This window comes from Miscanthus floridulus, chromosome 1 (assembly GCF_019320115.1).
Source record: "Miscanthus floridulus cultivar M001 chromosome 1, ASM1932011v1, whole genome shotgun sequence".
Taxonomy (NCBI): Eukaryota; Viridiplantae; Streptophyta; class Magnoliopsida; order Poales; family Poaceae; genus Miscanthus; species Miscanthus floridulus.
Window position 1 is genome coordinate 25900491 of NC_089580.1, and position 15645 is coordinate 25916135.

General features: G+C 42.3%; 2 protein-coding genes across 2 annotated transcripts; both read left to right on the forward strand.

Annotated features, from left to right (window-relative positions):
• The first annotated feature begins 1082 nt into the window (after positions 1-1082).
• On the forward strand, positions 1083-3765 carry LOC136476498 (uncharacterized). Its single transcript, XM_066474369.1, has 4 exons — positions 1083-1873; positions 1971-2072; positions 3077-3226; positions 3314-3765. The coding sequence occupies exons 1-4, from the start codon at positions 1166-1168 to the stop codon at positions 3485-3487; spliced, it is 1134 nt and encodes a 377-aa protein (XP_066330466.1). The 5' UTR covers positions 1083-1165; the 3' UTR covers positions 3488-3765.
• Positions 3766-4454: 689 nt separating this feature from the next.
• Positions 4455-13947, forward strand: LOC136463778 (transcriptional adapter ADA2-like). The gene is made up of 12 exons (XM_066462793.1): positions 4455-4734; positions 4830-5073; positions 5588-5653; positions 5726-5851; positions 5931-6006; positions 7364-7430; positions 7513-7571; positions 7703-7768; positions 8136-8358; positions 8525-8735; positions 12880-13179; positions 13318-13947. The coding sequence occupies exons 1-12, from the start codon at positions 4682-4684 to the stop codon at positions 13522-13524; spliced, it is 1698 nt and encodes a 565-aa protein (XP_066318890.1). The 5' UTR covers positions 4455-4681; the 3' UTR covers positions 13525-13947.
• Positions 13948-15645: the final 1698 nt, after the last annotated feature.

Sequence of the window (15645 nt, forward strand, 5' to 3'; positions counted from 1 at the left end):
CTACACAACGAGATTCCAACAAAATATTAGTAGCATACTTACAGAAATAAAGAAAAAGAATAGTGGAAATAATTTCTTACATTAAAACGATTGCATGTGTAGAAGCAACGCGTCGCTGTGTTCGGATGTTTCGATTAAAAAACATGGGCTGGGAAACCATAGTTACAGTTAGAGACAGGGAGGTCAGTAGGGACGGGGGCATCTTTGCTAGATGCATCGGGGCATAATTTTTGAGGACGACCCCGTTTTCGTCAAAACTCCTCCCAAAACATTTCCTGCATCTAACAAAACAGATGTAATTTAACAAACATAAATCAAAACATCACAAATAAATATCAATGAGAATCATAACTACAATACAACCAATTTCGTTCTAAGAACCCAAAGCAGTTAACATTAAACCATAAACCTAGGGTTTTCCATTTGATGCACAACAATGAACCCATAACATAACTACGTGTGTCTAGGTTTGCTAGCTTTTTCACGCCTTGGCATCATCCTACGGTTGTATAATACATATATTGATGGATACAATGAAACCCTAAGTGATGACGATTATTACGTTCAAAAATCCGACTAATGCATATCAAATCGATGTAAAAAAACTAGGAGGAGAGCGAGGATACCTTGCTCTCGAAGATCTACGAATCAAATCAAAGCTTCCAAAGTTCAATATGCCGATTCGTGAGGTAGTGTGAAGTGGAGAGAGAGAAAACCCGAGAGGGTGGAGAAAGAAGAGGAAGAACACTCGAGTAGAAAGGTTGGCCGGGGTTAAATGACAGGGGGCTCGACACCAGTCAATCCGGCGCCGAGCTCACTGCCATGTCATTTACCGTATCCAGAAGCTTGACGTCAGACGCTGACGTCAAGACGTGTTAGCTCTATTTTTTAAATTCTTTTCGTCAGATGTCTATTGATAAAAAAATTAAAAAAATAGGCTAAAATATAAAAATTTCGGCGAGATCGCGCAGGCCGCGGTAGTACCACACCACACTACCACTGACACGTCGGGCCGTCGGCCGGCCACGGAAGGAGGCGCAGCCATTTGAATTTCGAACGCCGCCTGCCGCTCCCTCCTCATTCCCCACTCCCCAGCGCTCTCCCTCTCCTCCGCCTGCCCAGCCCTCCCCCTCCCCCTCCGGCCTCCACGGTTTCGCAGGCAGAGATGAAGAAGGCGTCCGCGGCGTCGCGCTACGCGGCCTACGATTCCCCATCCCCGTCCCCCTCGCCGCGGCGCGCGGTGCCTTCCGCGGCCGCCGCGACCCCCGGAGAAGCGCGTGGCAGCAGCCGCGCGTTGGTGGTCGCGGGGAGATCCGGCCGCGATCTACTGGGAGCCAAGCCGCAGCCGCAAGCCCACGGCAACTTGGGCTCCGTGCTACGGCGGCTCATCTCCATGGACAAGAAGCCGCCTTCCTCCAAGAACCAGCTCCCGGTCCCTCCTGCCGCCGCCGCCGCCGCAGCGAAGAACAACGGCGGCGGGAAGCTGCCGGGGCTGTCGCGGAAGCTGTTCCAGAAAGCCTCGTCCACCGAGGCGGCGGCGCCCAGGAAGACGAAGGCCCTGACGGACGTCAAGAACGGCGGCAACAACGCCAACACGCGGACGCTCGGCATGGTGCTGCGCAGCGAGCGGGAGCTCCTGGCGCAGACCAAGGCGCAGGAGGACGAGATCGCCGCGCTCCGCCTGCAGCTCGAGAACAAGGACAGGGAGGTGGAGCGGCTCAAGGACCTTTGCCTGCGGCAGCGGGAGGAGATCAGGGCGCTCAAAGACGCCGTCCTGTTCCCGGACGCGGAGCCGGAGCCCGACTGCCGCCTCCGGGACGAGATTTCCACGCTCACCGACCAGATCCAGTGCCTCGCGCAGGAGCTTGCCCAGGTACGTTCCCTGTCACGGTCTCGCCGTGTGTTATTTGCTTTTGCGCCTTGGCTGTCGATCTCTAATGCTCCGCCGCTTGATGTTTCACTTTGTGCAGGTTAAGGCCGAGAAGCACTCGGCAAGGTCGTGCTTTGACGAGGATGGATACTGCTCTTCCCCTAGAACGCCGGGGTTTAACGAGGAGACCGCTTTCTCTCTGGTTTGTTCGATTAATCCACCATCTTACAGCGACATGATTGACATGTTGATATGCTGCTTGCGAAATTACACCTCGAGTCAAATCCCATTCCCATGTGACCTGGTTATCCATTAGCAAATAGCAATATGCCATTTGTTTGCGAAATTACACCCTGGGTTAAATCACATGTGACCTGGTTATCCATTAGCAAATAGCCATTTTGTGCTGTTTTGAAGATAATTACTAATTAATCTGTAGGTTGAGCACTGTAAGTCGGGTAATCAGTTCGCTGCTTTCATTTATAGTTTTTTCAACACACAATTTGCATTTCCTAACAAGAGCAGCTATTTGGGTTGTTGCTGTACAAAAAATATTCCTTTTCTTCTCTAGCAAGAGCAGCTATTTGGGTTATTGCTTATACCTGTTTTGTGTTAATTTCTTTTATGTATTACAATGTACTGCAGAAGCAAACTGGAAAATGGTTACTTCACAAATTAGCTAGTAACTGGCAGCTGCATAATAAGAAACTATTATCGGCCTAATTCCAATGATGATATGATAGATGTACTCCATTTATCTAGCCTCTTGTAGCTTTTTTACCTGCAAGGCATGACATACTTTAGTTTTTTATTGTTAATGTGAAACAGAAACATTTGCACAGTGCCACTTAGAACATTTTTCAGTAGCTTGTTACCTTGTTAGGTCGAACTCTTCATAGTTGCAATTATTAATTTTGTAAACATTGTAAAAGCTTTGTAGTCATTGCCGAACTATGTCATATATCTGAAAATGGAGGGGGTAATTTGGATGTTTGGGTTCAGCTTCTGGTTCTTTTCCTTCTAAATAAGCAAAAACATGGGTTCCTACTCTTCTTTCATTGCTGCAAAACAATATTTTTCACACTCTTCCCTACCTCTTTAAAACATGCACGGATTGTGTTCCACGTTAACGAGTGCCTAGTTGTCATACCAACTTTATCCCACTTTGTTGATGATCTATTCTTGTTTATTTGCTGTCTAAAACAGGAGTGCAGCATTGGGGAAGCTGAGACGCCGAACTATGGTAGCCCAGATGAAATGTTCAGCAAGGATCTTAATCCTTGCCTGACCCCATGCATTGCCAAGAGCAAATCTGATGTATCCGCACAATTCCAGTCTTCCTCCCAGTTCACGAAGGTGAATCCTTTCTCCTGTCATTTCTTGGCCTCAAGCCCAAAGAGACTTGACATAACGTTTTTGTCATGTACATCTTGCATTTGCCAGGAATCTAGCGGTTCTCATCGCAGCAGCGGCAAGGCAAGAGCAGACCGCTCTTACAGTTCTTTTGGCAGGCCAATGTCAAAGAGCTCTGATCATCACAAGCCTACCTCAGGAACCAGCAACAAGCGACGAGTATACAAATCCAATCAAGACAAAATCAATCAGAACCTGTTTTGAGTTCACCATCATCATGAACTTGCCACTGAAGGCAGCCTCCAGCTTCTGCTCTGTGAAATATTTATAAGCCTGTGGACTTTTATGGTCCATTGATACCGGTTGGAGACCGTGAAATAACAATGCTCATGATATATCAGTGAATGCAATCTTTGGTTTGTGATTTTTTGTGTTATATTATGTTCTAGCTTGCCCAGCTTTTTGGAATGCCACTTTGGCTCTGCTATGTCATGTTTAGATGAGTGTGCAAATTCTTTTTCTTTTCAAAATTGTTCACAAAGATATTTGGATCACGCCCTATGTCTTAGCTGTGCATATGGGCCATATGTCAATGTGATATAGTATATGCATGGTGTGCCATTTGCCGATTGATGCAGGTAGAATGTGATTTCTCAAGTCCACTTCGGTTCTGGTTTGCGAAATTATGGAAATTGGTGTAGTAAACCTCTTGTCTTTTCTGTTGTGTTGATGTTTCGTCTATGGAGGCTCAATTTTTTAAATATTTTAGACTAGTATTTTTTTTCTTTGGGCGTTTGTCCGGTGATTCAGCCATTCAGGACACGTTTCTTTTGTCTGAGCTCCTTCAGACTTGTGCGGCCGAGATTTGGCTTCTCCCACGAGAGCGCCAAATTGGCTTGACGGGCTGGGCAAGCTTATGGTTTTCCGCACTAGCAAGTAGCAAGGTGAGGTAAGGAGAGGTGATTGAGAAACCAAACGTGCAATAGTTGTCTATTGTCTTGGATGGAGCTGCTCTTCTTTTTGCCCTAAACGTCTTACAGAACAGACCTGTATACCTGTAATTTCTGTATCGCGTTAGGGTATTGCCGCTACCAAAACGTTAAACGATGGGCCGCCTGGATCTGAAACCACCAAACCACAGCTCGAGTCTACTGCCAACGTGGACGAGTGGACCCGAGTCCACCTGACCTCCGCCTCCTCCCCCCCCCCCCCCCCCGTCTCCTCTCTCTCTCTCTCTCTCTGTCGATGGTCGTCAGCTCCACGACACCTCAACCCCAATCGGAACCCGGACCCAGATCTCCCAAAAATCCCCAATCCCAATCTACCCTCCGCCGTTGCGATCATACCGCCCAATCCGACCCCAAGTCTGCTCGATGCGAATAGCAGCGGCGATTTAGCGAACCGCGCGTTCGCTAGGGTTAGGGTTTCGAGGGTTTGCGCTAGGGTTTTGGGCGCACGATGGGGCGGTCGCGAGGGGTGCCGAATTCCGGCGACGACGACACCGGACACAGGTTCACGCATGTTCCCCCCTCCCCGCTTTGCCGTTTCGTTCTGCTACCCCGCGCGGTCGGAGCGGCGAGCTGACGTTGCTGGTTGCTGGTTGCAGGTCGAAGCGGAGGAGGGTCTCCTCGGGCGGGGATGCGACCGACTCCATTTCAGCCGCCATCGGGGGAGCTGGAGAGGGAGGGGGCAAGAAGGCGCTCTACCACTGCAACTACTGCAACAAGGACATCTCCGGGAAGATACGGATCAAATGCTCCAAGTGCCCTGACTTCGACCTCTGCGTGGAGTGCTTCTCTGTTGGCGCTGAAGTTACCCCACACCGCAGCAACCATCCTTACAGAGTCATGGTTAGCGCACTAGATCGTTTGTTGTCTTTGCTTGACTTGATGTTTTGAGTAGCACTCCACTAATTTTCAGTTGTTGTATTATTATTGTTTGGTCGCCTAGGGTCCCAAGTCAGTTGCCATCATGACTAAGCGGTTATGAATTACTCATGTTTCGAGTAATTCATAACCGCTTAGTTATGAGGGCATTCACTAGATGCATCTGTAGTGGTTGATTGCTTATTGGAACATTTTGAGCTGGTGAACTGAGTGCTGAGACCATTTAAATCAAAAGTTATTCTGATCCCTATAAGTCAAAATGAAATAAAACAGAGAAAATGTAGCACCCAAGGATTAATTTCTTAATAATCTACACAAATACTTAGCCTTTTGTCCATCCTCTGCTAAAGTGCACTGGTGCTTATTATTCCTTAACCCAAGTAAACTCAGCTTTCTAACATTGCTTACCGAAAGTGTCTTATTCTTTGATCATTGCTTAGCCAAAGTACATTAATACTTGAATGACATTTTGCAACAGGACAACCTGTCTTTCCCACTTATTTGCCCGGATTGGAATGCAGATGAAGAAATTCTCCTCCTTGAGGTAACATTGTGTTTGTTTGGTATATTTACTTCCTGGGCATTGTGTTTAATTGTTTACCTGTCATGATCTAAGGGAATTGAAATGTATGGTCTGGGAAACTGGCTTGAAGTGGCAGAGCATGTTGGTACCAAGTCTAAGTTACAGTGTATTGATCATTACACAACAGCATACATGAACTCACCTTGTTATCCCCTCCCGGTAACTATTTTCTGTACCTGTTTATAAATGCAATAAATGAGTTGGCACTTCTTAATTCAATACTACCTCATGATTGTAGGATATGTCTCATGTTAATGGCAAGAACAGGAAGGAGCTTCTAGCTATGGCTAAAGTGCAGGGTGAGAGTAAAAAAGGTGAGTCATGAGTGTTTGGTTCTTAGGTGATGGAAACAGTTGATACATTTTGTTGATCATTTGAAGACTTGGAAGACTTTGCTTACTGTCCAGTTCTTGGTTTTTGTTCATGCATGCTAACCTATTTTAGTATGTGTTAGTTGTCATAAGTCATGTGATTCAGGCCCTGTTTGGATGGTCCCAGCTAATAGTTAGCAGCATTAGGTGGGTAGAGACAACCAATAGCTTTTTATTAGCTGGGTGGTTGGATAGTTCAATCTGCACTATTAGCTAGGGTGTTTGGATCAGCTAGAGCTTTTTTTAGCAGATCTCTAGCTGATCCAAACAGGTCTTAGTGTTTTAGGTGGAATTGTATGTAGATATTTGGCCTTTGGTGTCAATTTAACATGTGTTTGGTCATTTACTGTCTGAAATCTTCACATCTTCAAATTTTGAGTTTGTGTGTGCCATTGTGGTGGCTTTGCAAAAGCACAATGTTTTCAAGTCGTCCAGTTGAACCTAGTCGCCATGGGACCGACTAGGACGATTAATCACGATTAATCGCGATTAATCGGACGACTTGTACAAGTTGACAGTACCCCTAATCAGTCAGCAGAGACCGATTAGGACTATTAATTGTGATTAATCACGATTAATCGGACGACTTGAAAACATTGCAAAAGCACTTGACTTCTACTTTGGATATATTGTTTTGGAGATTTTTTTTTTGGTGGGGTGGGGTGGGGGGGTGATGGCGCCAAAATGGAATTTGTGAAGATCTCATAACTAACTAGATTCTTTAGTGTATTTGGTCTTATCCTCATAGTCATATAGAATGTTTGTTAGTGGAGTATCTATCCAACTAGTGGCGGCATTTGAGTGGATGTATTTTTTATGGAGAAATAAAGTCTTGCGTAGATCTCATATCCACAAACAATCCTTATTCTTTGGGTTTTGGGTTTAATGGGACAATAACATGCACAGATATCAGTGTGCTCCTTACTTGCAGCCCCTTCAACTGTAGTTGCAGCATCATTGTCTGTATGGACAAGGATAAAACTTGATTAAACTAGAAGGAACTAGGTTTCATTGTAAATAAGAAGGCACCCAAATTGTAGTTGGTTGAGGTCTACAACTCTACATCCACACTGCGCAGAGATGAACACGAGGATCTGCGCAGACGCACGACATTGTAGTCAGATAAAAACATTCAAATAATACTGCTGCTATAAGTTTTTTTTTGTGTGTGTCAGTAGCTTGGTTATGACTCCAATTGCGGGAATGCTAGGTACTTTCTAGTTTCTACCGCTACCCTGTACTATTCAGTTACTATATTGGGTTCTGATATCTCATCTTTCTTCTTTGGTCTTACATATAGGGACTTCGCTGTTACCTGGAGAATTGATTCCTAAGGCTGAATCTCCATTTTCTCCCTCCAGGGTCAAGTATGCCATTATTTATCTGAATACCTATGCATACGCCCCTAAGATTCAAAGAGGCTTTTTACCAGCTACTTATCTTGCATAGGGTGGAAGATGCACTTGGAGAAGGTCCAGCAGGTCGATCACCTTCGCACATAGCTGTTGGTATGTATTGGGAATGAAATAATTAGCTAGACCAACCCAACTCTGAAACAGTGCATCTTTGGTCTATGTCAAGAGATGCTGTCATGTATTCATATATTCATATTGTCCTAATTCTTGTTGACCTGCTGCAGGTGCAAATAAAAAAGCTTCAAATGTGGGACAGATTAAAGATGGTGCTAATGTATCAAAAGTCGAAGGTATAATCATTGATGAAAGCATCACTGTTATTTTCAAGTTTTTATATCATTATATGTTCGCTCAGCAACCAGGCTCTGGCAAATTCTTAGAATGTTTTCTCTCTCTTTTTACTTCAGAGATATGCTTTATCAAGAATGTCACATTCTTAAGAATGGAATGCTAAAAAAATATTGGTAGTGCTATGTCTTTTTCTGTAACTAGAGTTCTTTCTATTGGAAATGCATAAGAAATGAAATGGTGATAGAGTCTCTCATTATGGCATGGTATGAAATGGAGCAATATGTATATTCCTTTGGTTTACTTTAAAGTCACATTACTGCATAAATCAAATGATGAACCTTGGCATATTTAATTTGCATGTGCCAGATGGTCATGTCGATAGAAGTGTTGGTGTGAAGAAGCCCAGATATTCTGCAGATGAAGGCCCTTCGTTGACTGAACTGAGTGGATACAATGCAAAGAGACACGAGTTTGACCCAGAGTATGACAATGACGCCGAACAAGCACTTGCTGAGATGGAATTTAAAGAAACTGATTCGGAAACCGATCGTGAACTGAAACTCCGTGTGCTTCGTATTTATTTGTCCAGGTTCGTTAGGAGTGAAGCATTTTTCTTGTTCATAGCAACTTTTAGTGGATAGATCCTACTCTTCTGTCCTATGTTCTTTTCTGTTAATATGAAATTTATATGTTGATTTCGTTTATTAGTATAATAAATAATGTTTAATAGTGCAAAACAACTGTTTTCTTTGTAGGCTTGATGAAAGAAAAAGGAGAAAGGAGTTCATGTTGGAAAGAAATTTATTGTTCCCTAATCCCTTGGAGAAAGATCTTACAAATGAAGACAGGGAAGTTTACCATCGCTATAAGGTCTTCATGCGTTTTCTTTCCAAGGAGGAACATGAAGCCCTCATTAGGAGCGTCATTGAGGAGCGAAAAATTCGGAGGAGAATTCAAGAACTCCAGGTATTATGTTTGTTCATTCGCTCTTACTAAATCAACTATATTAATGCGTTCTTCTTACTAGCAAACATACCCGTGCGTTGCAATGGAACATTCAGCTTGTTACGTAGTTACCTGGACATTTTGTGTCTCGGAGATTTATTCGCCGATCATGTCATGTATTTTAATTTGTTTGAGAATCAAACTCCATACCTTGCCTTTCGTATATTGCTTGGACGCTTGCTGCCCTAACTCTATGGTTACGGGAGGTTAGAAATTTATCAATGATCACGTTATGCATCTGAATTTGCTTTGAGATTGTACTTGCTCTAACTTGTACTGTCACGGGAGAGAGTGACGGACTATGGACTCTACACTATGCTTGGATACGCTACTCTTAACTCGTACGGATCGGGAGAAAATTAGGTCCGTCAGATCTCCATCGGACGATTGTGAGCAACAAAGGACGAAGGAATCTTCCGCTCTTTAATATTATATCAGGGAATTGATTATAGAATGATTACATCTGGAGTTCTTCGTTTAAAATCTGCTAGTACTATTCATTCCATGGATCACAACAACAACAAAGCCTTTAAGTCCCAAACAAGTTGGGGTAGGCTAGAGTTGAAACCCAGCAGAAACAATCAAGGTTCAGGCACGTGAATAGCTGTTTTTCAAGCACTCTTATCTAAGGCTAAGTCTTTGGGTATATTCCATCCTTTCAAGTCTCCTTTTATTGCCTCTACTCAAGTCAACTTCGGTCTTCCTCGGCCTCTCTTTACGTTACTATCCTGGCCTAGGATTCTACTATGCACCGGTGCCTCTGGAGGTCTCTGTTGGACATGTCCAAACCATCTCAACCAGTGTTGGACAAGCTTCTCTTCAATTGGTGCTACCCCTAATCTATCACGTATATCATCGTTCCGAACTCGATCCCTTCTTGTATGACCGCAAATCCAACGCAACATACGCATTTCCGCGACACTTATCTGTTGAACATGTCGTCTTTTCGTAGGCCATCATTCTGCATCATACAACATAGCAGGTCTAATCGTCGTCCTATAAAACTTGACTTTTAGCTTCTGCGGTACCCTTTTGTCACATAGGACACCAGATGCTTGCCGCTACTTCATCCACCCTGCTTTGATTCTATGGCTAACATCTTCATCAATATCCCCGTCTCTCTGTAGCATTGATCCTAAATATCGAAAGATATCCTTCCTAGGCACTACTTGACCTTCCAAACTAATATTTTCCTCCTCCCGAATAGTAGTGCCGAAGTCACATCTCATATACTCAGTTTTAGTTCTACTGAGTCTAAAACCTTTGGACTCCAAAGTCTCCCACCATAACTCCAGTTTTTGATTCACTCCTGTTCGGCTTTCATCAACTAGCACTACATCGTCCGCGAAAAGCATACACCAAGGGATGTCCCCTTGTATGTCCCTTGTGACCTCATCCATTACTAAGGCAAACAAATAAGGGCTCAAAGCTGACCCTTGATGTAGTCCTATCCTAATCGGGAAGTCATCCGTGTCTCCATCACTTGTTCGAACTCTAGTCACAACATTGTTGTACATGTCCTTAATGAGCCCGACGTACTTCGTTGGGACTTTATGTTTGTCAAAAGCCCACCACATAACATTCCTTGGTATTTTATCATAAGCCTTCTCCAAGTCAATAAAAAACATGTGTAGGTCCTTCTCCCTATACCACTCCATAACTTGTCTTATTAAGAAAATGGCTTCCATGGTTGACCTTCCGGGCATGAAACCAAATTGGTTCATAGAGACTCGCGTTGTTGCTCTCAAGCGATGCTCGATAACTCTCTCCCATAGCTTCATAGTATGACTCATCAACTTAATTCCCCGGTAATTAGTACAACTTTGAATATCCCCTTTATTCTTGTTGATCGGTACCAATATACTTCTCCACTCATCAGGCATCTTGTTCGATCGAAAAATATGGTTGAACAACTTGGTTAGCCATACTATAGCTATGTCCCCGAGACATCTCCACACCTCGATTGGGATACCATCCGGTCCCATCGCCTTACCTCCTTTCATCCTTTTCAACGCCTCTCTGACCTCAGATTCTTGGATTCTCCGCACAAAGCGCCTATTGGTGTCATCAAAAGAGTCATCCAACTGAAAGGTTGTGTCCGTATTCTCACCATTGAACAATTTGTCAAAATACTCTTGCCATCGATGTCGGATCTCATCCTCCTTCACCAAGAGATGCTCCCTTTCATCCTTAATGCACTTAACTTGGTTGAAGTCCCTTATCTTTCTCTCACGAACTCTAGCCATCCTATAAATGTCCTTCTCTTCTTCCTTCGTACTCAAACGTTGGTAAAGATCCTCGTACGCTCTACCCTTTGCCACACTTACAGCCTAGTCTTCTTTGCCACCTTGTACTTCTCTATGTTGTCCACACTCCTGTCATGGTACAAGCGTCTATAACACTCTTTCTTCTCCTTAATAGCCCTTTGGATTTCCTCGTTCCACCACCAAGTATCTTTAGCCTCGCCTCCACTTCCTTTGGTTACTCCACACACCTCTGAGGCCACCTTCCGAATGTTGGTTGCCATCTTCTCCCGCATGTTGTTTATGTCTTCTTCCTTCCAAGAGCCCTCTTTGATAACCCTTTCCCTAAATACCTCTGACGTCTCCCCTTTCAGTTTCCACCATTTTGTTCTTTCAATCTTAGCTTGTTTATCCCTACGGGCACGCACCTGAAAACGAAAGTCTGTCACCAAAAGCTTATGTTGAGAAACAACACACTCCCCTGGTATCACCTTGCAACCCAAGCATGCTCGTTTGTCCTTTCTTCTTGTGAGGGCAAAGTCAATCTGGCTAGAGTGTTGTCCGCTACTGAAGGTCACTAGATGAGGTTCTCTTTCTAAAGAAAGTGTTGGCTATCATCAGGTTAAAAGCTACCGCGAAGTCTAGAACTTCCTCCCCCTCCTGATTCCTACTACCATACCCAAAACCTCCATGAACTGCCTCGAAACCTGCGCTTGTAGTACCTACATGCCCATTAAGATCTCCTATAAAAAGCTTCTCACTACTGGGTACAGCTCTAATCAGGCCATCTAAGTCTTCGCAGAACTGTCTCTTAGCACTCTCGTCGAGGCCTACTTGGGGGGCATACGCACTAATTACGTTCAAGACCATATCACCAGTGACAAGCTTGACTAAGATATTCATTCCATGGATCAACACTTTTATATGTCTTTGTTCTACATGAAGCTGAGAAAGTGATTGTAGATAAAACTTACAAGGAACAAATATATTACATATAACTGAACTTGTGGCTGAGAACTAATCCTTTACAAATTCATTGTCTTCTTCATTTTCGTTCTTATATAGGAGGTAGGTTACCTGTGGCAAAAACGTGAGTGAACCGAACACTGCCTCAAACAATAGAATATTAAAGTAGCAGTGCAGTTTATTTTCTATTAGAAAAGGGAACAATACAAATATTAAATTTAAACTTTTTGAACCATTCATTATTCTTGTAGATTGGAGGATGATAGATTTGCACATGCTGCAACATTCGGACTCTTAATTTCATTTGTCCATCTCTTGTATTCCCAGCTGCTCCTCCACCCTGTTAACCCACCCAGCCATTGGCCCAACCAATTATCTGTTTGCTTTTTATTCTTATATACTCCCTCTGTCCCACAAAGAGGGTCATTCTCACTTCCCGAGAAGTCAAACATTTTTTAACTTGGATAATTAGTATCATTATTCATTAGATGAATCATTTAATATATTTTCTTAATAAATTTATTTAGTGATACAAATGCTAATATTTTCAATAAATCTAGTCAAACTTGAGGGGGTTCGACCAGCACGCATCACATAGCGTCATTCTTTTTGGGACGGATAGAGTATGAGTATATATCCTTCATTTTCACAGTCTTTGGATAGAAACCTGATGGCATTTTAGAGTCGTTGACATTACTTGTTAGATATCTCGTCTTGGACGTTCCGCTTGAGTACTCGTATATAAGTCTTGCATGCATTTTATTTTTTGTACTAGGCTGTGCATATGAAGGAAATGAACTGGCCTGTGTCTCTTCCCATAAGGTCCTAGAAGCATCAATTTATTCTGGTGGGCAAATAGAAATGTCATTATTTACTTATATTTTGTTGAATCGTAGGAATGTCGTTCTGCTGGGTGCCGCACACTGGCTGAAGCAAAGATACACATAGAGCAAAAGAGGAAAAAAGAATACGAGCTGAATGCCCAAAAAGCTAAGGAGAGCTGCCAGCTTATTGCAAATAATAAATCGGTACAGAAGATGAATCGACCTATGAAAATGGAGTCTGATGGGAATTTGGATCCAAAGAAAGGTGGTGCTGGCTTAGATTCTCCTAAAACTACAGGATTTACATGTGTTAAGCAGTGGGATGACTGGGATATAGTTGGTCTTCCTGGGTCAGAGCTATTAAGTGCTAGCGTAAGTGCATTTCAAATCCCAGTATCCTGTTCGGTGACTGTTGATCTCATTTGGGCATATAGTATTGCGACCTTGTTCATACTCGTACCTTTTGTGTTTGTTAAAGTAAGGCATGATCCATCCTTTTTATTATTTCAGGAAAAGCTTCTATGTTGTCAGAATAGATTGCTACCCAGTCATTACTTGAGAATGCAGGAGGTTTTGATGCAGGAGATATTCAAGGGTAGTGTCGTAAAGAAGGAGGACGCCCATGTTTTATTTAAGGTTGATCCTGCCAAAGTAGATAGTGTTTATGATATGGTAACGAAAAAGCTGGGCAACCATGAGGAGGCTCCAACTGTCTAGGTTATGCTTTTGAGCTTGCCTGCTGTGACATGCCGAAGGAAACAAATCTTGGTTTCGCCTTTGCAGCGCGTCTTAACCATAGCTGAAGGTGGAACTATACTAAATCGAATGGGTCATAGTTAACTGAAATTTGTGTCAGTTGTCAGAAGCACAATAAGGCATTCCAGCCAAGTTGTAAAATTATTCCCCCGACGAGAATGTGTAGCATGAGTTATTCATTACTGTTCTGCCATTGTTGTGTACTGTTGCAGTTGTGGTAGTGCCTTGTTGTAGTAGGTATAGGTGCCTGAGTTTATATGTATCATCGTGTATGTACCATTGGACGCTCTATTTTATGCCATTGTACCAACCCCAGACATTGATTATTACAATTCATATTGCAACCAAATTCTTGTCTCTAATGGAAAGCTTGGCCTTCGTCTTTGTTTTCGACTCTAATGGCATGCTAGGCGTTCAACTTTGTTGTCTGTTTGTTGGTTTTGGTTGAAGAGCAGAACCCTGCTCTTGGGGTGTTGATGAGGATATGTCACGGTTACTCAAGTTATACACAAGCAAGTGCACGAAGGGCTAAATTATGCGTAGACATGCAAAACTACTCAAAAAGAGGTGAACTTACTTCTAGCTAAAATTATTATACTACCTGAGTGTACCATTTTTGTTGTACTTAGGTATACACATAAAGGTGAGGGTGCTTTTCTATGTAGGGACGAACTATAGGAAGCGGATCATGGAGATTTTTTATTTTTTAATCCTTTTTTGTTTAATATTTTAATAATAATCGCTCCTATTTTTTTTGTGTGGATTTGACTCTTTTGGGTGACCAAATAACGTTATCGCGTCACATGCATTGGCGCGGCAACATATGCCACGTTAGATGGCGTTTTCGACGTGGAAAACGGTGTCACGTCACACCCCGCTGGCGTGACACTACTGTTCTGTCGCGGAGTGGTATGACAAGACAAAAGCTTTGAAAAATCATAACTCTTTGATACGACGTCTGTTGAAGATGAAATTTATATGAAAATTGTAGCTCTCGATGAGATCTACAACTTTGTAGTTTTGAGTTTTTTCATTTGAGGACGTTAAGATGCTCAAAAAAATAATATAAAATTTCAAGAGCATAATAACCGCGTACAAGTGCTTGTCGCATTAGAAAAATAATATCTTTTTTGTATGTTGTCAAATGAAGATACTTTTTACATGAAAATTGTAGCTCTCAATAAAATCTATAACTTTTTAGTTTTGAGTTTTTACATTTGAGATCGTTAAGATGCACGAAAAAATAATATGAAATTTCAGCAGCATAATAATCGCGTACTAGCCCTTGTCATAACAGAAAAATAATATCGTTTTTGTATGGTGTGAAATGAAGATACATTTTATATCAAAGTCATAGCCCTTAGTGAGATCTACAAGTTTATAATTTTGAGTTTTTATATTTGAGGTCGTTAACATACTCTAAAAACTAATATAAATTATTAGCAACATATTAACCGTGTATTAAAGCTTATCTTTTTATAAAAATCATATATTTCTTATTCGATGTCACATAAAAATATTTTTTAATAAAAATTGTAGATCTCATTAAGAGCTCCAACATTGATATAAAAAGTACCTCCATTTAACATGATATCAAAATGATATTATTTTTCCAATGCGATAAGAGTTAGTACACGATTATTATGCAACTGAAATTTTATATTATTTTTTTGAGCATGTTAACGGCTTCCAATGTAAAAACTCAAAACTATAAAGTTGTAAATCTTAGTATTTTCATTTGACACCATACGAAAAAGATATTAATTGTCTAATGCGACAAACACTACTACGTGGTTATTATGCTTCGGAAATTTTATATTATTTTTTGAGCATTTAACATTCATAAATGAAAAAACTCAAAACTATAAAGTTGTAGATCTCATCGAGAGCTACGGTTTCATATAAATTTTATCTTCATCCGACGTCGTATCAAAGAGTTATGATGTTTCAAAGGTTTGGTGTTGTCACGCCATTCCCGGTGACGCGACAGAACAGTACTGTCACGCCAGCGGAAGTGGCGTGACAGTGTTTTCCTCGTTGAAAACGTCGTCTAATTTGAAGGATATTGCCGCGCCAATGTAT

Coding starts and splice junctions, on each gene's coding strand:
- LOC136476498 (XM_066474369.1), top strand. CDS start 1,166: ATGAAGAAGGCGTCCGCGGCGTCGCGCTACGCGGCCTACGATTCCCCA. Junction 2,073..3,076: donor AGGAGACCGCTTTCTCTCTG/GTTTGTTCGATT, acceptor TGTCTAAAACAG/GAGTGCAGCATTGGGGAAGC. Junction 3,227..3,313: donor CTTCCTCCCAGTTCACGAAG/GTGAATCCTTTC, acceptor TGCATTTGCCAG/GAATCTAGCGGTTCTCATCG.
- LOC136463778 (XM_066462793.1), top strand. CDS start 4,682: ATGGGGCGGTCGCGAGGGGTGCCGAATTCCGGCGACGACGACACCGGA. Junction 5,654..5,725: donor AAGAAATTCTCCTCCTTGAG/GTAACATTGTGT, acceptor TCATGATCTAAG/GGAATTGAAATGTATGGTCT. Junction 13,180..13,317: donor CAGAGCTATTAAGTGCTAGC/GTAAGTGCATTT, acceptor TTATTATTTCAG/GAAAAGCTTCTATGTTGTCA.